The sequence below is a fragment of the Leptonotus elevatus genome, chromosome 1 (genome assembly GCF_054856555.1).
Source record: "Leptonotus elevatus isolate MCC_2025b chromosome 1, RoL_Lele_1.0, whole genome shotgun sequence".
NCBI lineage: Eukaryota > Metazoa > Chordata > Actinopteri > Syngnathiformes > Syngnathidae > Leptonotus > Leptonotus elevatus.
Genome location: NC_141239.1, coordinates 42,687,254 through 42,708,392, shown reverse-complemented (window position 1 = coordinate 42,708,392; position 21,139 = coordinate 42,687,254). Strand labels below are relative to the sequence as shown.

Sequence of the window (21,139 nt, the reverse complement as noted above, 5' to 3'; positions counted from 1 at the left end):
CAGCCACAAGCAGCGAGCTAGACTGGCACCGCTGGTTAATGTACCAGCCCTGCACTGCCAATGAAATATTCACCAGCAGGCAGAAGGGGAGGACGAAAAAGAAGAAGAAATAAAAGCCAGGAGAGGACAAAGGCAGAAAAATAGAGGATTAAAAAAAAGATGTGTAATGCACAAATATACAGTGTTATTATTGACACTTGCAAAGCCCCATTCTAGTGCAATTAACAAATATATAAATGTAAACAACCACAATTGTGAATTCCCCCCCCCCCAAAAAAATCTAAATTCTTAAATTCAAAATTTTCTAAAAAGTAGACCATCACATTTTTTAATGATTAAAGACTGCATTGAAAGCAATAAAATTAATGTAGCAATAAAGCATTTTAAATATTTTTGATTTTCCATGTATTAATTTAGGTGCTCGTTTTAATTTTCTTTCAAGTTTGAATGGTGATTTTAACTCGAAATATTGTTTTGGGACATGTCTCATTGTGGTTTACAATGCAAACAAGAAAATAGGAAATCATACAATAAATAAATAACTACCGGTATATTGTCTAAAGCTAGATTATTACTGGATTATTTCTTCCTAATATACACTGCAGACAAAACAAGGTGAATACTGCTTAAAGACATGGATTTAGTTACGGATTTTCCATAAAAATTCCGGAATATTCAATAATTTCATGTAATATTTCTAGAAACATGACACTTTATCCCAGTAAACAAACACTGTGAATTTTATTTTATTTTATTAAAAAAAACAAAAAAAAACAATTAGTCACTTACAGTCAAGCAATATATTTTTTTTTTTTACTTTTTAAATGTTTGCAAAATTGTTGTGAGAATGTTTTCTGTGGCGCTATATTGACATGCAAATCATATGATGAATGAAGAACTATATTTTTGTCCAAAAATGTGTTGTGACATGTCACTTTGTTTTGATGTTTTGAAAATCGCAACAACAAAAAAGCTACGAAAATTTCATAATGTGCCATCATAAAATTGTTGACTCACAAATAACCCAATTTGGTTTAAAAAAAATTGGACCGACCTGCTATTTGGTCAATTTGACCAAACTTTGGTTTGTTTGTTTTGTTTTTTAGATCAAATTTTTTGTGTTATTTTGTACTGAAAAAGTGGGTGATTTTGTAAAAAAAACAAACAACAACAACAACCTGGAAAGTTGGATCATACGACGGTGTATTAGGGCCACCTATAAATATATTTTTTTAGAGGGCGGGGGCAATATTCTGAGAGAAAAACTCGCAAAGTTGCCACTTTATAAAGTTTTCTTCTCAAACTCAAAAACTTACGAGAAATGCACGCAGCGTACTACTTGTACTTTCGATCGGGTTTCCAAATAAGGAGATAGTAGCCTAATTGCTTTAGCATAGATGAACCATAGCATGTTAAGCATTCGCTCTTTGAAGCGTTGTGTACGGCCACTGGCCAGTGACAAAGACGACCTCGCTTTGCGAAGGTCCGCACACGGACGATCAAGCATTTAAGTAAATTTGTTAAAATGTATATTTACTTGTACATTTATGTTTCCAGAATTATTATTTACACATTCATACATTTTTTTTTTTTTTTGTGCAAGTATCTAAATTGATGTGTCGAATCTGCTGCTCTCCATCATTCAATTGCACTTACCTATGGTAAATTTGCCACTTAATGAAGTGGCAAATTTGCCACTTAATGAAGTGGCAAATTTGCGAGAAAAAAACATCGTAAATTTGCGAGTTTATAAAGTGGGCAATTTTTTTCTCGGAATATTGCCCCCGCCCTCTGAAAAATATATATTTATACGTGGCCCTAATACGCTGTCGTAGGATCAAACCCACCCAAGTAAAGGAACGGTCCAATTTTTTGACCAAAAATGGGGGGTTTTATGAGTGTACAATAAGTATGAAGTTTTTCCCAACATATAGCGACAGTTTTCAACAATTTACACTGTTTTAAATCCTAGTGAAGACCTGCTTAACCCATCCTTTCCTATTTTCCTTCTCACACTGTATTTGAGCTAAAATGCATGAAAAAATATATATATATATATATTTTTTTTCCCCCTACCCCCCTCATTGAAGTAGCAGCAGAGAATAAATCCAATCATCATGACCTAGCACACTTTAGTATGAACAAGCCCCCCGCCACTGGCCGGCCCCCCGACGGCCACTGCTCCCACGGGACGGCCTGCTCTGGAATGCCGCTCATGGGGAAGAATCTGGCTGCAGGCGCTCAATATGTCACATGTGTGTGCGTCGTGAGGGGAGGGCAGGGGAGGAGCCCAGCGACGGGTTTCGGGGTGGTGCAGTGGGGCGCTGGCAGGTCGGCGTGTTGGAGTGCGACAGATTAAAGGTTTAAAGGGTTGTGATTAACAGGCTCAGGACACTCAGGGCTGGGGGGATTAGGGGGGCATTAAGAGCTTCTGTGCAGACGCACATTAGATATTCATTAATGTGTGCTCGCCCTCGCCGTGCCAGTTTCGAACTCGCTTCCCCTTTCATGCCATGCCCAACTGACGCTTTGTTTCTATCGATTCTAAATGTCTTCCATTGAAAAATTGTTCAATGAACTCAACTGAACTTGAAGTAAACGTGACCAAATTTTAACTACACTAAACCAGACCTAATGTCTCTGGATCTGTGTAATGCCTTCTTTTAAATTGTTGTTGCTAACCACCGGTGGATATTCCACCATAGTTTCAGCTAAGATCCTGTAGCTCAAGGAAAACGGGTCAGAGCAAGGCTGCGGGGCTTGCTGGCGACTGGCGAGGAGTTTGCCCGCAAGTGCACTGCAGATGATTGACACCTCGTCTGTCATGCCGTCTGTCCCTGATTGGTTGTTCTTCCTCGGGCGCTATGGTTGATTAAAAATCAAATAAAAGGTACATGATAAGACCAGAGAGGAATGCTTTAGTTTTTTTACAGATCACTTTACTGATGCATTATAGGTCTACTATTGCTGACACTTTTAAAGGGGAAGTCAACTTTAAACATTTACTGACAAGGATGTTATATGTGACCTCACTAGTCTAAACATGACATTCTGATTAATATTACATTTGTGGAACAAGAGTTATGCAGCAATATCCAGCCGTTTTTATCCATCTCAGGGGTGGCGGCCATTTTGCCACTTGCTAGCAACTGAAGATGACATCACAGTTACTCTGGGCTCGGGCAACGGCCAATCACAACTCACCTGTTTTCTGAAGCTGAGCTGTGATTGGTTGCCACCTGAGCCCTGAGCAACCGTGATGTCATTTTCACTCGACAGAAAGTGGCAAAATGGCCGCCTTCTGATATTGATGAAAAATGCTGGATTTTGCTGCTTAACTCATATTCCACTAATACAATATTAACCAGAATACCGTGTTTAGACTAGTGGGGCTGCATAGAACATATTATTGTCAACAAATGTTTTGGTTTTGGTTGACTTCCCCTTTAACAAATAGTGTGTGTTAGACTGAGCTAAACTAATCTTCAAACATGTTGAATGAGTTTTAAAAAATCTCTGTGTGAATCTATTTTTCAGGGTCTGTTATATTATTACAATATGCAGTGGGGGCAATATAAAACAGGAAATTTAGACACCAATGGTCTAAATCCATTTTGAGTAGATACTGTATTTGCTAGTATGAGCAAATTAGGGGTGAAAATAAATCCCCAAATCATCCATAACCAGGAAGCAACAAGATGCAAGTTTAATGAGTTCCTTCAATCTTGAAATACCGTTTAATCAAAACCTTTCTCTTTGTTTTTGTGCTGTTGTTGGATTGTTGTGTTTGTTCCTGGAGTGCCAAGAAGAAGTAAAGCCTTTCTTCTCCTCCACCAATCACCACTGCAGATTAAGGGATTAGCAAGTGAGGCGGGCGCTTAAACCCATCTAATTCTCACCCGAGCACACAGAAGAGAGAGACGGGGCTCGAGAGCCCGGCCGCCACGAGGCCCCGTCGGGCCCTGTGGAGCAGCTGTGCCATGGCGCGCTGCTATTTTGGTCTATTAAAACTTTCTGTTACTTCTACTTTTAATCTCTCTCTTGCATATCAAGTCAATGTTGCGCACTTCAACAAATCTTTGCTTTATGTATTTCTGTCCATTTCTTTCTCAAACTGTTTCTTTTATTTAATTCCCAGCTGTATTTGTTGTTGACGCGAGCTGTTGTGCATTCTGTTACATAGTCATTTGATTGGTTTTTGTCACATGTAATTAAATTAAGCTGCTTTTTTTGCGGCCTCGGCTTAGAATATGAGCAGAAAAAAGGCGGAAAAAAAGACATTTACACCACGCTTGGTGATAATGTGATTGCCTTCTGCCTGGGAGAGTGCAGTATGATGACACAAATTGCTACACAAAGTAATAATGATTTGAAAATATTGCTGATTCCACTCCAAACCAACAGTGTGCGCCAAGGCCTAAGTGAGTTGGGCATGTCCATCAATTTAAGGGAAGAAGGGCATGCTAGCTCGGTGAAGTTCACACATTAGCTTTGGGTAAAATCTCCATTTTACTTAACTTTTTATATTATTGTGCTCAAATACAGCATTATTGTGACAAAAATGTTTATTACTAGTTGATTTTCTGTTCCGAGCAAGTTTCATCAGCTCTTCTTTTGCGATTATGCGCCGCGAGATGACGTTGTAGTGACGGAACTTTGGGACAATGGGGAGTTCCAGGTGGGAATGTTGGTTTTGACAGACGGAACGGATGTAGTTTTGTCTTGTTGGCTTTCCTGCCGCATGTAAGTGAAGTGTGTCGTTACATTGAGAGCTGATGTTATTGAAGTCATCTAAAATTGGATTCATGATTTTTTCTTTAATTAATTATAAAAAGTATTAAATCGTGTTTCTTCGTTTCCCCAAACATATCTTACTTTATCATCCGCCATTTATTGTGACTACAAACGTGCGTTTGATGTAGTATCGGTCAAAACGTGCGACGTATATCCGGTCTTGTAGCTTATTCGCAAAACCTGTTTCCATCGTCAAAATACGATATATAATAAAATAATAAAATTGTATTATTATCTTGCACTCAATGAACACTCTGTATATAAAAAAACAAAAATAAATAAAACCTAATGCTAAATATAATAAAAGCTAAACTAAAACAAAGCATTTGAAAAAGAAAAAAGAATAAAAACAAACTCTAAAAACTAATTGAAACTTACCAAATTAAAAAAAATACAAGTCAAAACTAAATAAAAACTATTGTACTATTTATATTACGTCAGCTATTTTAAAGAAAGAAAAAATGCTATCGAGGAGTAGATTTTAGGCATTAGCTTTGGGTATAACACTCATTTTACTCAACTTTGTATGTATGCTGAGAAAAACAGACTGTAAAGGTTGAGGGTCTACATTAATTTCTTACTTTCTTACTTACTTTTTTTTGTTCATCTAACCGAAGTTAAGATAGCGAAAGTTTACTGACCTCACTTAACTCACTGCCAGAGCAATGTTTTCCAACGTCGTCATTTTGTCCACCATCTCGTACTCCAAAAACTGCTTTCCTGATGACACATTAAGTCGCATTAGCTATACATTTGACACGAACTATTAGCAATTCAAGTATTTGTGACCATGTTTTTTCAAAAGTCAAATCAACACTCAAAAACTCTTGAGAGGACATAAAATCTGCCTGCACTTACCTTTTTGGGCATAACGTCCTCCTCAGATGCATGAGTCGCTTCCCCAGGGCACTCGTGAGCCTCTTTTGGTTCCTACAGGGTCAAGTACATATGTGTGCAGTGAGTACGAGCTTTAAAGGTGTTAATATCAATGGCATCTGATTTCCTGAAAAAAAGGTTTGAGCCGATTAAGCATCAAAATTAATGGCATACCCTGTATGCTGCCATATTGGACCGCATCGCTGTGACGTATTGCGTGCATAAACACGGCACTGTACATTTCGGACTTGTTTCCTGGTTTATTGTGCCATAAAAATGCCGTATGGCGCTGTCACAGTATTTCGGATAATATTAACGTCAAAACAGCGTTGCCATAATCATATGCATATGCATAATTCTTCATCATGATCTTTTCTTAGAATTTCCTCTAAAAGTGTATTCTAGATCCTAATGAAAAAAATAAAAGCTATTTCTGAAGAATCCTAGCTCTTAAGAATGCTCCTAGGGTGAGATCTGCTGAAAGCAAGGAGATGACTTTTAAGCATAGGACAAAAGGGCCAGGCATCTTGTGTGTTAAAAGTTTCACACGTTTTCACAAATATAAAAGACCATCACAATCATCATAAATTTTCTTGGCAAACAGCGGATCGCCATGGCAACAGCAGTCGGCAAAATAAAAACCTTTGCTTTTACTTTTTATCTTGAACATCTTCATATAAAACCCCTACAGTTTCAAGCAGTTGGTGGATCTTTAATCCGGATCACGCACCACCACAGTTCAGGCCGCACATGGTCCGCAGATTGGTTGATGAAAAAAAAAAACGCATGGTGACGGCTAGCTTAATTGGTCTTTCAAGACATTTTGGCTTGTGTCACAGTTATATTGCCATTACATGGTTACTGCCATCCCAAATTCATATTCAATCGCTAATTAACATCACTAAGAAACCACTAGTTAGTTACGCCGCCATTGTATGACACACGAAAAAGTCTCCGGCATTAGCGGCTAAGCTAGCTGCTAGATACAGTGCAAGTGCCCCGGCTGGCAAAAGCAAGCAATTGTTTGGCTTTCTTTCTTTACTTTTTATTCCCAATTATGTGGGCATAGTCTAGTTTATAATTCACTCTCCATGTTTAAAGAAAAAGGATGTCTTAAATTGCACTTAAATGTCTTTTTCATTCTTAAAACAACAAGATAAGCTACATTTTTGCAGATAAAAAACAACAACAACATTCCACTCAAAATGTCAAATATGTTTGTTTATAATTTAGGATGGTATAAAAATGGTATCCTGCCTTCTACTGGACTTGACATTTTGCACAAAAAAAATATTTTATTTAATGGGCATATTGATCTTTTTTTTTCTTTGCAGATCCGACAAATGATCCGATCCGCGACTCAAATCCATAATCCGATCCGAACCATGAGTTTTTTTTATCAGCTGCACCACAAGTTTCAAGACAAAAATGGAGCCAAATTTGAAAGTGAATTCAAAAAGGTTCAGTTCTTCGGTTTTAGGGTCCATCCTTTGCCCATCAACAATAAAAGTGTATTTTTTAATTTAGTTTTTAGGATCAACCAATCACACTAAGATAGGAGTTTTTGTCCATTCTTTGATCAAAGTTCTCTGAGAATGTTCTGGCATCACTCCTACACTAAGGTACTCTTTGCGACCATTTCCACATGCGCCAGCAATTCCAAACAATAGTTTAGCGACTGGAGTTGAACAAAGTGTGGAAATTTTGGCACGGCACAAAAAGCAACACAATGTGGGAAAGACGATTTCCCAACGGTGTGTCACCTGCGCATATACCCCATTTATCTCAGATGTGCGCTTTAGAGACCCTAAGCGCGAGCATCCGTCTCAGTGTACGGTAAACACAATAAAAGCGAGTGGGCCAAGGTGGGGGTACGTTTCAGGCACGTGTTCTCCAGCAGGGAGCGGACAATGTGGGGCTGGCAGAGGGGCTGCCTCATGCCAGGGGGAATAAAGTGCCACATGGTGCCCTCTTATAAGAAGGAGTGGGGGCCGAGCCCTGGAGGCTTGAGGGAGGAGAGGGAAGAGGGTACAGTGCATGTGTTTGTGCACATCGACGTACATGTGCTGAATATGCGGAAGACGCATCTTTGTGCTGTAATAGATGGAGATACATGTGGAGCTGGGGCGGGCAAAGTACGGCCCATGTGACACATACAGCACAGGTTAAAATAAAGCATAAACAATTTTATTTTATTTTTTCATGCAGCTCAAAAAATTATTGCGTAATTGAGTTATAGAGTTGTGCTTGAAAGTTTACATATATCCGAGGGGTATGTAAACTTATGAGTGTACTGTTTGGTGAGAAAAAGGCTGAATGCCCAAAAATTCCAAAATACTCTGGCAATTGTTTTGATATTTTCAGAGTTTGAAGTTAACATGTGAATTTTGGTGACGATTCATAGCAATTTTGTGTCAATAAGAGACATTTTGCTTTTGTACATTTATGGTTGTGCTAATAAGTTTACATACCCCAAGGGTATTTAAACATGTATGAATAATAAAAAACAATAAAATAAAATGAGAATTATTATAGTTATTTAAGATTTTTAAACCAAGCTTTTGCATTTTCTTAAATACATTTTCCTAAATATGATTATTTTTAAATCAATTGTAAATAAAAATTTTTTTTAAATGCATAGCAAAATCAAAAAATGTTTATATAATATAAATAAATTAAAAATGTATAAATAACGATTTCAAATGACAGCAAATTTTTAAAATCAAAATAACATCACATATTTTATTTTTGAAATGTATTTGGTTAAATATAATTGGTTGATTATAGTTAAATTAGTTATAAATAATTTTCAACCTTGTATAAATAAAATATGTGAATATTTTTTTAAATTATGAAAACATTTGAAAATGACAATTGATTATTTTATTTATAAAAATATTTGATACATTTTATTAAATAATTGCTTAGCTATAGTTAAATCAATGTTAAACAACATTATCAAATGTAGTTTAAATGAAAAACCATAACCACAAATAATACATGAATAATCACATTTTACAATAAAGAAAAAATATTTTGTTGTTAAAATAAAATATATTTTTATGATTATTTTTAAATCAAATTGCAAAAACTTCTTTTCAATAACTGCAATTAATTATCCATCATAAATAGTCGACTCTGGAATATATATGGGAATTCGCATATTGGCTGACTTTTTTTTTTTCAATATTTTGTGGGATGCTTTTACAGGGATTTTTTTTCCCCCCATTCCCATTTTTTTGTAGCATTAATGTTTCTCAGTGTTTTTTGAAGACTTGTTTTGGGATTTATTAATTCCCCCCCCCCCCCAAATGCATTTCAGTGGACTCGATTTTTGCTTATTGTGAGCCGGACCGGTCCCTATTCCCCGCAAATAGCAAGGGTCGACTAAAACACAATGAAAAAATTTATAAATAAATAAATATTTGCATCCACCAGTTTTCAGAGCCGCTTATTCTGACAAGGGTCGCGGGCGTGCTGGAGCCTATCGCAGCTGTCTTCGGGCAGTAGGTGGGGTTCACCCAGAAGTCAATCATAGGCAATTTGTATTTATAAAAATTTAAATTCTATATTTCCTCGTCAAAAAAAAAGAAGTAATAATTCAATTTAAAAATGACAATAGATAGGTACATAAAAAGTTTTGTTTTTGTTTTTTTAACCTCCTCTAGGAATGACCTAACCCAACCATCTATTTCAAAAATCAAATGTAGCACCTGAGCACCAAAAGTTTTCCCAGCCCTGATGTGGAGTGTGAAAGTGATTGTGTGTCAGTGTGTGTGTGTGCGTGTGTGTGGGGGGGAGAGGTGGAGTACACCGTGGGGGGAGTCCCACTTCCCTTTTGCATCTTAAATTCCTCAACATCTGTTCAAACCTTCTTGGGTTGCGATGTTTTTGTGCGTCTACGTGTGTGCACGCTCGACTGAAGGTGCTCCTTAATTAGACCCAGGCTCATTTTCTGCAATACTTGCAGGTGATGCCAGGCGACCGTGCGCGAATGCAAACAAGGCAATCACCTCAAAAAGCTGCGACCAATCTCAAAAAGAAAAAAAGTGTCAAAAGTGCGTTTTAACAACAACTAGGTCAGATGATTGGCCCAGGAGTGTGGCCTAGCCCGACACGCAAATGCTGAATGTTTTCGTGTGTGTATTCTAGCCCAGTTTGGAAGATGTGGGTTAGCATTAGCATCCCACGTGTACACGTGAATGCGAAATGACAACGGGAGATGAAATATTTACGGCCGGTCTCTGGAGTGAGCGTGACGGGAGTTTTCCAGGCGAAAAAACAAACGGGTACGGCAGCTGCGTGAGCCTTTTGATGCCGCGTTTCGGCACGTTGCTATTCTATCATGTTTATCAAAATTACGTTTATTAATTAGGCCACGCTGTTTTGCACAAACAAAATATTTGTTGGATTAGATCAAGTTTGTTGAGCTTATGTACTCTTAGAAGTCATCAAGAGCTCTTTACTTGTTGATCACTGAGACAAACTACTTTTGATGCACTTTCTTTAAGAGAAATTATTTAAGCTAATTATGTTATTGTAGACTCAACAATGGTGTTACAAGCTGAGAAAAACATGAACACCCCCTAAACAACCCAAAATAAAAGTTTCCTCTTGCTGCAGAAAATCAAACACATTGACAAAGAATCTTAACTTTGTTTTACCGTAGGTTTTGATCATGTAACAACTGAGAGGAACATGAATGAGTCATAAATAAACCAAACTTTTCTACAGTAATCCCCTGTTTTTATTGTGGGGGTTACATTCCAGAACTCACAACAATTGACAAAAATAGTAGTGACCAACCATATATTTATTTGATCATGTACTGTACATATGTTTTAAAGCCTATATCCCACTGAGCAAAGGTAGCAAATGTTGATTTCTCATCAAGGTTCGTTCATGGTCACAATCATTCTCCAAACGTTCTTCAGATGTTTTAAGCAAATAGAGAAATTCATGTTCAAAAAATCATCGAATTGATTATTCATGTAATTGTACAAACAAAATATTTGACAAAATACCAATACAAAATGATGCATGTGAGGTCCAGATATTCTTTTTTTTTACCACTTGGAGTTGCCATCCTCACATTCTGGACTGTCGTGTCCGTGACTTTAAATGTGTGCTGTTTTCAAAGGCGGGATCAGGCCTGTTGAGTGACGATTGCATTTTTGCTACCAATTCATTTGTTTGTGGAAGATGCAAGAAACTAACAAAGTCCTTATCCTTGTTTTCATGACCCGCATGTTGATACCTCTACAAGCCAGGTTTGCTGTCTCGCTTTGTCGCAGATTTGTTTTGTACAGTTTACAACTCTATTTTGGCTTAACTCGCATTCATATCAATCAAAAACAAGATGGAAGCACACTGAATTTGTGTAAATTTGAAAGAAGAACCAAAGTGGTAACATTTGAGCACAGCCTACTTTTTGTTAAAAATGATTGAATGTCACCTGTTGCAGACCTGCTTTTTACGCTTACAGAAAGCGACGGCGAGAGGTTCATTTTAGAATGTAAACCTTTGGATATGATTATTGATGTATATTGTGAGTTGATAAATCAAGTTTGGAATGTGTTTAACTCATTCACTGCCATTGAAGGCTATCGAAGTCAAAAGTTAGTTTAACATTTTTTTCTACTTTTGTTAACAAGAGTATAAAACCCTAGATTTTTTTTTTTGTACATTTAGAGCAGATATAAAATGTGTGATTAATCATGAGTTAACTATTGAAGTCATGCGATTAATTACAATAAAAAATTGTAATTGCCTGATGCGACTTAAAGATTATTAAAAATTTGGGGCGTCAGGCGATTAAAATTTTTAATCGTAATTAATCGCATGACTTCACTAGTTAACTCGCAATTAACCACACATTTGATATCTGTTCCAAATGTACAATGAAAAAAATCTAGGTTTTCATACTCTTGTTAACAAAAGTAGAAAAAAATGTTAAACTAATAGAAATAGTTCAAATGAATTTTTGACGACTATAGCCGTCAATGGCAGTGAATGAGTTAACACATTCAGGGATTGGTATACTGTTATGGATTGGTTTTAGCGTAAGGCAAATACATTGAAACTGAAGATTGTTAGTGGGCCTCTACGTGGACCTTGAAAAAGTCTGGACACCCCTGGTCTAAAATGTCAAGTGGACATGAATGATCTCGCTAACCCGGTGTCAGTCTTGACGCCAAGCCTGCCAAACTTGTGTCACATCGGAGCAGCTTGTCACAGTGCGACCCGACGCCAGCGTCACGCTCCAGTAGGAGGCCATCTTCAGAAACCGTCAACGGCGGATTGGGACTTGGACTTGAAAGACAAATGGGTGTCGGTTGTTGCCGTTCTTCCGCAATTAGCGGCACAATCCCGCTTATGAGCTCTAATCTGACAATGTCTAGCAGCTCCATCTCCCGCCGAAGCCCCTCACCTCAACCTCCCCGCTCTCCTTCCCCCTGATGCCTGCTGGCACTTTGGGAGCGGTGCCCCTCCAATCCCTTCGCTCCCTCCTCCTCCTCTTCTGGATGCCAGCCGACGGGCCTCGCAGTGTGGCACGCCATCTGCTGCCGCCCGCCCCGGCAACCCATCCCGCCCCTCCCCTTCATCGCTGACTCTACTACACCGCCCCCACCCCCCCAACCCCTGCAGACAGCCGCTACCCACAATCCTCCTCTGCCTCAGCGCATCGAACAGGAGGCTTTCGCACAGATCACTTCACCCCTTCGATGCCCCCGCCAGAGAGGAGGAAGATGGGGAAAGTGCGTGCGTGTGTGTGTGTGTGGCGAACTCTCAGGCAAAAAAGGTTTAGAATGCGTACAAAAATATGCAACTATTCTTGGTTGCTTTTGCTCTTTTTTAGTACTGAAAAGCAGGGACTACGTTTTAAAATTCTGTAGCATGATTCATATGGCTCTTTTAGTGCAGTGTTTCCCAAAATGTATTGAGCCAAGGAACATATTTTACATGAGAAACAAATGTCATTAATTCATTCCAGAATCAAAACTGTTTAAAAAAAATAAAAATAAAAAAGAGATAAAAAAATAGCACTGCATACAAAAACATACTAAAACTAAAACTTTGATGTGTTGTGTGGCCTAGTGAGTGACGTCAGAAGGTGGACTTGACGGTCGTCCTAGCGAGTCTTCTCATATTTGTGTATTTAAATTACTTAACAAAAGAACAAAAATGACGATATTGATTTATTACAACGGTTAACAATACAGATAGATGGCAATATTGAAATTGTGTTCAACTATGGGGAATTCACGATGCAGGAAAAGCTAGCTGCTAGCATAGCTGGGATCATGTGATATGTATGATAGTGATATATTGATACTGTATCAGTCACAGAGGATACAGATCCGTAGCCATATTGATATTAAGGGGAATTCGCCATACATGTGCTAGCTGCTAGCATAGCTGGCATCATGGTGGTATATTGATACTGTACCAACAGAATACAATCCAGATACATTATATTGATATTGTATTCTTCAAGTAAAGGGAAATCGTTACGTTAAATGTTAGCTGCTAGCATAGCTGGTATTATGTATATTCTTCTTCACACCACAATAAATCAAGAACGATGATATTGATCAATGATAGTTGTATAGGGATACTGTATCAGTAACAAATGATACATGGCAATATCGATATTGTATTCATCAACTAAGGGTAAGTCACTACATTGAATACTAGTTGCTAGCATAACTGGTTTCTTGTATATTCTCCAATTCACAAGAGATCAAGAACGATGATATTGATATACAGTATGATAGTGACAAATCGACATTGTATCATTTTAGACGATACTGATAAATGCACTCTAAAAACAGTTGGGTCAAAAGTAACCCAATTATGGATCAAAAGTGGACCAATCCACTTTATGGGTCAATTTGACCCAACTTTCTGGGTTGTTTTATACAAAATGACCCCATTTTTTGACCCAAGTATAGGATCTGACCACTATTCATGAGTTGTTTTACACTAAAAGACCAATTTATTGACTCAAAGTTGAGTCCAATTGACCCAAGTAGAGGATTGGTCCATTTTTGACCCAACGTTTTTTTAGAGTGTAGCAATATTAATATGGTATTCGTCGACTATGGGAAATGTTAGCTGCTCTTCAGACCACACACAAATAATAACAAAGAACAAACGACTACATTGATATCTAATCCTTGCGTATCAATCAGTAACAGATGATACAGATCTGACGCATTGCGATATTAACATAGTCTACATCAATACAGGAAAACAAATGTTTTATTTACAGTATATTGCCTTTATATTCATTTATATGAAAATAATGCGAGCATTGATATTTGATGTTGTGTCGCACTCTAACTATACAACAATATCGTTACTTTGTTCCACCCAGCAGGCTAGCACATGCATTCAAAGGCTAAAAAGCGATGTTTTCACTCATTGACGTCAATTTCCGATCAAAGCAACACGGACGATCGTAGCCCGGGCGTCTGGAGAGGCAGGAGACTTACTCTCCATCCATCTTTTGTGCGGCGCCTCCTCACTGGCACTCTATCCATCAATGAGCGCAACATTAACTCTCTGGATCGGAACCAACGTTCCCAGATCTCTCGCCATCGCTCTTCCCCGCCCCTCGCTCTGCTAAACACACACACACACTCGCACCATTAGTATGCCGCTGCCATCCAGGGCTTTATTTGCTGCTCATCCCAAATTCTCCCGCTCTGTTCGGAAAAATCTATTCGTTGCCGTGCCCCTTACGCACACACACACACAGTCGGTGTTAATAATTTAACCAGTGAGCTGGTGCAGAGCTGGCTCACGTCCAGGCCCACCATCGCCACTCGAGCTCTATTTATGACACTGTTTGCGTATGTATATGCGCATCCTATGTGCAGCAAATTAGCATCGGCAGCCACGAGGTGGAAATGGACGTACCAAAGAGGACGACGCAAGCTTTTCGTCATCCCGGTCCAGATGGGTCACGCTACTGCGTCATTTAGCTTAATGTTCACACAAGTGGGTTTGTGTGAGTGTGCTGATTGCCAAACTCCAAATTAAAACGGTATTAATAGCTCAATGCTACCAGGTTATTTCTGGTGCAATGTAGGTGCAATGTTGTTGTTTTTTCACACTTTTAAAACAAAACATAATATGCTATAACAAGTTGAGTTCACACTTTTTTTTTGCTTAGATATAATAAAAAGCATAGGGAAATAATAAAAAATAAATAAAACACAATATAGGAATAAATTAAACAAATAGTCAAATTATACTGTCAGTAAACATGAAGAAAAATAATTTATTTTTAAGGAAAATTACAGGAAAATATAAATGATTAATAATATGCCACTTTAGAATTTAACAGTAACATTCTAAAAAATATATGCAGAAAGTATGCTAATAGAAAAATGGGAACTCTTTCTTTAGTATTTTTCTTCTTCTAGGAAAATAATTTAAAAAAATATTGGAGCTATCATTTAAGCGCAATGTTTTGTTTTAATGAGAGTGTATAACTAAATAGATACATTTGAGGATTCTGCCAATGTGTGGAAACAAGAAAATATGATAAAAAATGTTCACCCCCAAATTTTAAATTTAAAAAGCAAATTTAAAAAGCATACACACGCATGCACACACACACTTTATATATGTATAATATATATAATATCGATATTATTGCAATATTTAACATGTACCTAAAGAAATAACATTTTTATTATCTAATGAAAGAATAATAATTTTTTCATCTAGCAAATTAAGCAAGCTCAATGTATTCTTAGTTCATTAATTGTAATTACCCTAGATGATGTTCAGCTATTGGATATTGATGCACATTTTTAAGTTTGCATCCGACTGGTCAAATTCAGATAAAAGCATACAATTCCATATGAAACGAGCGATATGCATATTGCATGAAACAATATCGCGATATCGATATTATTTGATTAATTGCCCAGCCCTTAAAAAAAAAAAGTAAAGAAAAAAAACACAAATTATGGAATAATTTGACCACCTGAAAGTCCTCCAAGAAATTTTATTTATTTATTTTTAAAGAGAGAGAAGTGACACTCGGAAAGCAAGTGTGTGCGTGTGTGTGTGCGTGTGTTACCACGCCACCTCCCACACCTCTCACCCTCCCACAGTCCGGCCCACCAGAGACATCATCATCATCAGCGGTGAGTGGCTCACGAGGCTCACGTTTTTATCATCCATCTTCCTGGGAATTGTCCGTCGTCCTCTTTTAGCATCACAGCGGCCGAAATGAACGCTAACACATTTGGCGTCTGTCCAAAAAATTTTTAATTTTCGCATATGATTGTCCTTGACTTTGCTTTTAATAAGCCAACCGCAGAATCAAATTGATCACCAGTGAAATTTAAATTCACTTATAGGTCATGTTTAATGGAATGGCAGAAGGAACAATTTGATTACATTTTTATAAAAAATATTTTCCATAACATTTTATGAAGTGGCGCGGCCCAGGCCAAGAAGTGCCTTTCACCAGCTTTGGCCTTTCCCTTCACTTCTAAGTGAATAATGCATGAATTTTAATGACAAACCTCCGACCTATTATGTGCAATGTAAGGCATTTATTTCAAAATGTATTGTTTTTATATTTTGAAAAAGGAAACGCTTAGACTTTATGTGAAAAATGACTGTAAATTAACCATTGCATTAAACATTTGTTGGCTTTCAGTTGAGGTCTCATTCTCTGATGAAAATAAAGAGCGAGTAGTGCAAATTTGCAATTTGAATATGAAAATCATTTATGAGTATTTTAGCTCAAAAATAAAAACACAATATACAAGTTGTTGATGTTTTGATGTTTGATGTTTACTGTCAAACGTTACACAAAGAGATGTACACTTTACGCAACTGACCAAACCACATAACTGGCTGGCAAAAGTACGGCAGCTTAACGCTAACACATCATAGGGAAACAACATTTATGGGCTAACAAAACTAGCATCACAATTATGGACGTTAGAAACTGTTGAAGTGGGAGATTAAAGTTGTCAAACTGCTAGCAGGATTTCAATGTAGCTGTTGATGTTTACTGTCAAACTGAACATAAAACAAAGAAAATTGCATCTTGTGTATCTGACCAAACCACATAGGCACCTGCCTGACAAAAGTCCGCTAGCTTAACGATAACACGTAATGGGAATTTAATATATGGGCTAACTAGGCTAGCCTCAACATTGTAGTAGTTATAATCTGTTAAAGGGAGAGTTTGCCGTTTTCAAACTGCAAACATTATAAGCAAATGCATGTAAACAAAGCATTCTTAGCCATTGATGCTACATTGCTAGCATGACTTATTCATGAACCTTGTTTTGTCTCGAGAGCTGTCAAAATCCTTCTTCTTTTTTCGCTTTTGTGGCTAAATAATCGGGCCAAGGAAACAGAGGGAGTCTGAGGGAGCGATGACTACGCCACTAAGGTCACGTCGGCTGTCTCTACTGTATCTTGTCATGCTGTGAGAATTTTTAAAGTTGCAATTAAAATAAAATCGGCGATACAAGATTCCGTAGATGATTCAAATAATATTCTTCTGTCAAATCATACAAACAGTTTAATATATATATATATATGACAAAAAAAGTGTTTTAAACTGCAAATTTGAACACAAACGGTACGAAAAACATGCATAAAGACGATTCAAAGATAAAATATGTAACTTTTGTCATCCCCCTATAGGCCAGAATGATATTAAATAAATGCCAAGCCCGCCTAACTCCGGTTTGATCGCTCATCATCAGAGCCTTTCACGGGGCCGCGTGCGTGCCTGCGCGCACGCAAACAACCTGCGCTGTCATTTCATTTCCAAGATGGCGGCGGGTCAGCGCGCCAGACGGCGTCGGCGCATGCGAGCGAGCAGCAATGGACTCGCACGTATGTGAGGATGTCAATGAGGGAGGACGCACACACGCACATGTACACACGCATGGCGGTGTTGACAGGTGGCTGTGGTAAAGAGGTGGTCCCTGAGCTGGGGTCCGCCTGTCTCTGGCTGAGGCAGAGAGGAATAAAAAGCTCCCGGCAGCTGTCGCCCTAATTCCTCTAACACGCTGCTTGTGCTCTGATTAGAAAACAGATCTGGCCTCTAATTTACTCCTGACACCAACTAATGCGAAAATATCTCAATCGCCACAGAAGAGGCGGGCAGTGGCCACGGTAGTGGCGGCGGCAACGGCGGTCCGATTGCCCGCTTTGGTCGGAGCAAGCCCGAGATGTCAAGTGCGACGCCTCGCAAGGGGCCGCCGCCTGCCAACTTCCTGGAAACGTCAACGCCTGATTTATTCGCCACCTCACTTCCTGTCACCTTTGGCAAGGCATTTGATTTCGAGCCCGAAATGTTTAGAGATGTTCCCATGGGATCCAAAATGTCTGTTTGCAATTTTGGAACTAGCGACTTTTACACTTTTATTGGTTTTCCAATATGCTTTATATTAGATTATGTTGAATGAATTATTTGATGTTTCATAAATATTTATATTTACAGGTGAGTGCCAATATGATGTATCAGTATCAGGCTGACACCAGGCCTAATTTCAAGGTATCAGTTCTGATGACCAGCGTGGGCCACCCTCTTGTGGTAGTTTTATAATCAGGAACTAACAGTAAACAGAAAAGCTTTTGAGGACCGAATTCTATATTAGTACATACAAAAGTTAAAGAACTCCAAATTGATGTTCGCTTCCCACAGAGGAAGAGGAGGAGGAGGAGGAGGAGGAGGAGGAGGAGGAGGTGTCAGGCTGTGTGTATGTGCATGCGCGTGCGTGTATGAGTGTGTGTTGACGGGTCCGGCCCAGCAGGGGGCAGAGGTGTGATGCGAGGGAAGTGGGAGGTGACAGCGCGGTGTCACATGACGGCACACTGGGTGTCACCTCGCCCGGGACCGGCGAGACCCAGACAGACAGAGAAGGAGGCGGGGAGGAAGGGTGGGGGGGTGACGGCCATCTTGATGCTACCGTACACTAAAATGGACAAAAGTATTTGGACAGGTGCCTTTTCCACATAAAGGAAGTGACTACAGAGGACAAAATGGAGTTGGTTGCAGCTATGACAGCCGCTGGATGTCCTCGGCATGCCTGTGGGCGCCTTTGCACAATGGTGAGCTTCTGATGGGCTTGTTCTTGTACACCATACTCATTCAAGCAAAATAGAACCAAAAAAAAAGGGGGGGAAATTGGAAGCACATACTTGTCCAACAATTTCTCAAAAGGATGATAAGTAGTACTATCACTACTGAATATTAAAACATTTGATAATTCCACTCGTTAATCAAATAAGCCAATAAAAATGAATTTTGCGTTGAAATGTACTGCTTAAACATGTTTTCCAGATTACTGTTTATTAACAGATTATTGTTCACTAAATTGTCGATTAATTTGATGATCAATTAATTCATTAATTTTCACACCTTCAATGATAAGACAAACAACTGGGAACGTAGGCGTCTATTTTCTATAGGGCTCGTCGTCATTAGCATGGTGGGTGAGCTGGAACCTGTTTGGGCTGACTTTGGGACAAGAGGCAGCATATTCTTTATCCTCTGCGAAGAATGACTAATATCAGTGCTGTACTGAGAAGCTGAAAGAAGAGAAGAGTCTCCTGTACAGTCCTCTATATCTGTTTGTCTGTATAATGTTCCCCACGGTGGCAAAGGCCAGAATGAGTGCAACAATAACTTTTTTTTATATATTCTATTTAATTATGTAATTACTGCATGTTTTTGTGAATTAGAATATTATTGAGTTATATTTTTCTCAATAAAAAAAATAAAAAAATAATTGGTGTTACTTATGGAGGTCGGGCTGGGAGCTGGAACGGATTGATAGCATTTCCATTAATTTCAATGGGGGAAGATGATTTGAGTCGTGAGGTTGGTCAAGGAACACATTTAATTTGTATCTCAAGGCCCCACTGTATAGACAAACAACCGTGTGCACTCACGATGGAGTCTCATGTGCATTTTTGGAAGGTTTGGGGAAGAAGCCAGAGTACCTGAAGATAAACCATACAAGTACGGGAGAATTCGCAAACGCCACAGAGGAAGCCCGGAGATGAGATTCGAACCCAGAACCTCATAAATGTGAGGCAGAGGTGCTAAGTTGCGCCCCACTACTTCTGACCAAATAGTGTTTATGGTGAGAATATGTGATGTGAATATAAGTGGATGTGATATATGTTTGCTTTATAATTTGTGTTTCTATAGGTTTCTCTTTCCTTTCTATGATGATTACATATGTGCGTGCATGTGTTTGTGTACGTGTTAAAAACCCTCTCCTTTCTTTATTTCCTCTTCTGTCTCTTCTATGTGTCTCGGGGGACTCGCTTGGCATCGCTCCCTACTTTTAATTCTCACTCGGCAAACTGCTGCTGTCTGAAGGCAAGCTGGCATCACGTACACACACGCGCGTGCGCATACACACGCCACAAGTTTGTTTTACTATCTTTGTGGGGCCATCTCATTGACATGATGCATTTCCTAGCCTCTTCCCCTAACCCCAACCATCAAAAATGATTTCCTATCCCTATTCCTTACCCTAACCTCAACCATAACCCAATTCAAACCTAAACTCTAAAACCAAGTCTTGACCCTCAAAAAGAGGTCTAAACTTGTGGGGCCCAGCAAAATGGCCCCACATGGACGGGTGGACCCCACAATTCTGGGAAGTCTCAAAATGTTGGCCCCACTATGTAACAAAAACAAGTCCGACCACACACACACACACTGCCGTGTACACACCCTCCCTTCCCCTCAAAAAGAGACGCCACGAAAGAAGACAGCCCACGTATTCGTCCCACGTCCGGGTCAGGTGTGGCGTTTGCGTGCATACGTGCGTGTGTGAGCGTGCGTTGAAATGTGGCAGGAGAAGCGGTTAAACACACACGGCAATGAGAGGGTACAAGTGGAACTCAAAGAGACTAGCGCAAATACACACGCACGCACGGCCAGATGAAACGATGCTCGCAGCCTCCCAGGAAATGCGCAACACACACAGACACGCGCGCACACACACTTTGACAGAAGTGACACACAAACACACGCGGAGCGTCCGTGTGACTCGGAATACAAATCCAGCGTGATAGCAAACACAAACGGGCCCGACAAGCCCTTCAAGCGTAAACACAAATCAAGGAAATACAAGGACGCGATTGGTTGATTGCCGTCCCTTCTAGCTGGAGTGTTCCTTTCAGAATAAAGCACCTGTCATTAAAGCCAAGCTCTCACGCACGCACACACGCACGCACACATACACTTCATCAGCCCGACTTCAAAAGCGAGGGATAAATAAGTTAAGGACAAGTCTGACGGGGATGAATAAATAACACCAGGGAAGCAAACAGGAAGCAGGAAACAGGAAGGCAGTCGACAAATGTGTCACACAAACACACTCACAGTCGCGCGCGCACACGCACACACTTCCAATCTCATTTAGCACTATCTGATATCCAGCAGCATCACAAA

General features: G+C 39.2%; 1 protein-coding gene across 3 annotated transcripts in view; it reads right to left on the bottom strand.

The window, feature by feature from the left end:
• The window catches only part of LOC147182292 (uncharacterized), a 61,914-nt gene that overhangs the window by 34,654 nt on the left and 6,121 nt on the right, over positions 1-21,139 (bottom strand). For all 3 annotated transcript variants that reach the window (XR_015090575.1, XM_086060154.1, XM_086060146.1), the window contains exons 3-4: positions 5,653-5,724; positions 5,436-5,514 (exon numbers count right to left, since the gene is read on the bottom strand). Coding sequence is in view for 2 of the 3 variants with exons in the window: in XM_086060154.1 (XP_085916280.1) it covers positions 5,436-5,514; positions 5,653-5,684 (111 nt within the window). In the remaining variant the exon portion in view is untranslated. The remainder of the gene's footprint in view (positions 1-5,435; positions 5,515-5,652; positions 5,725-21,139) is intronic.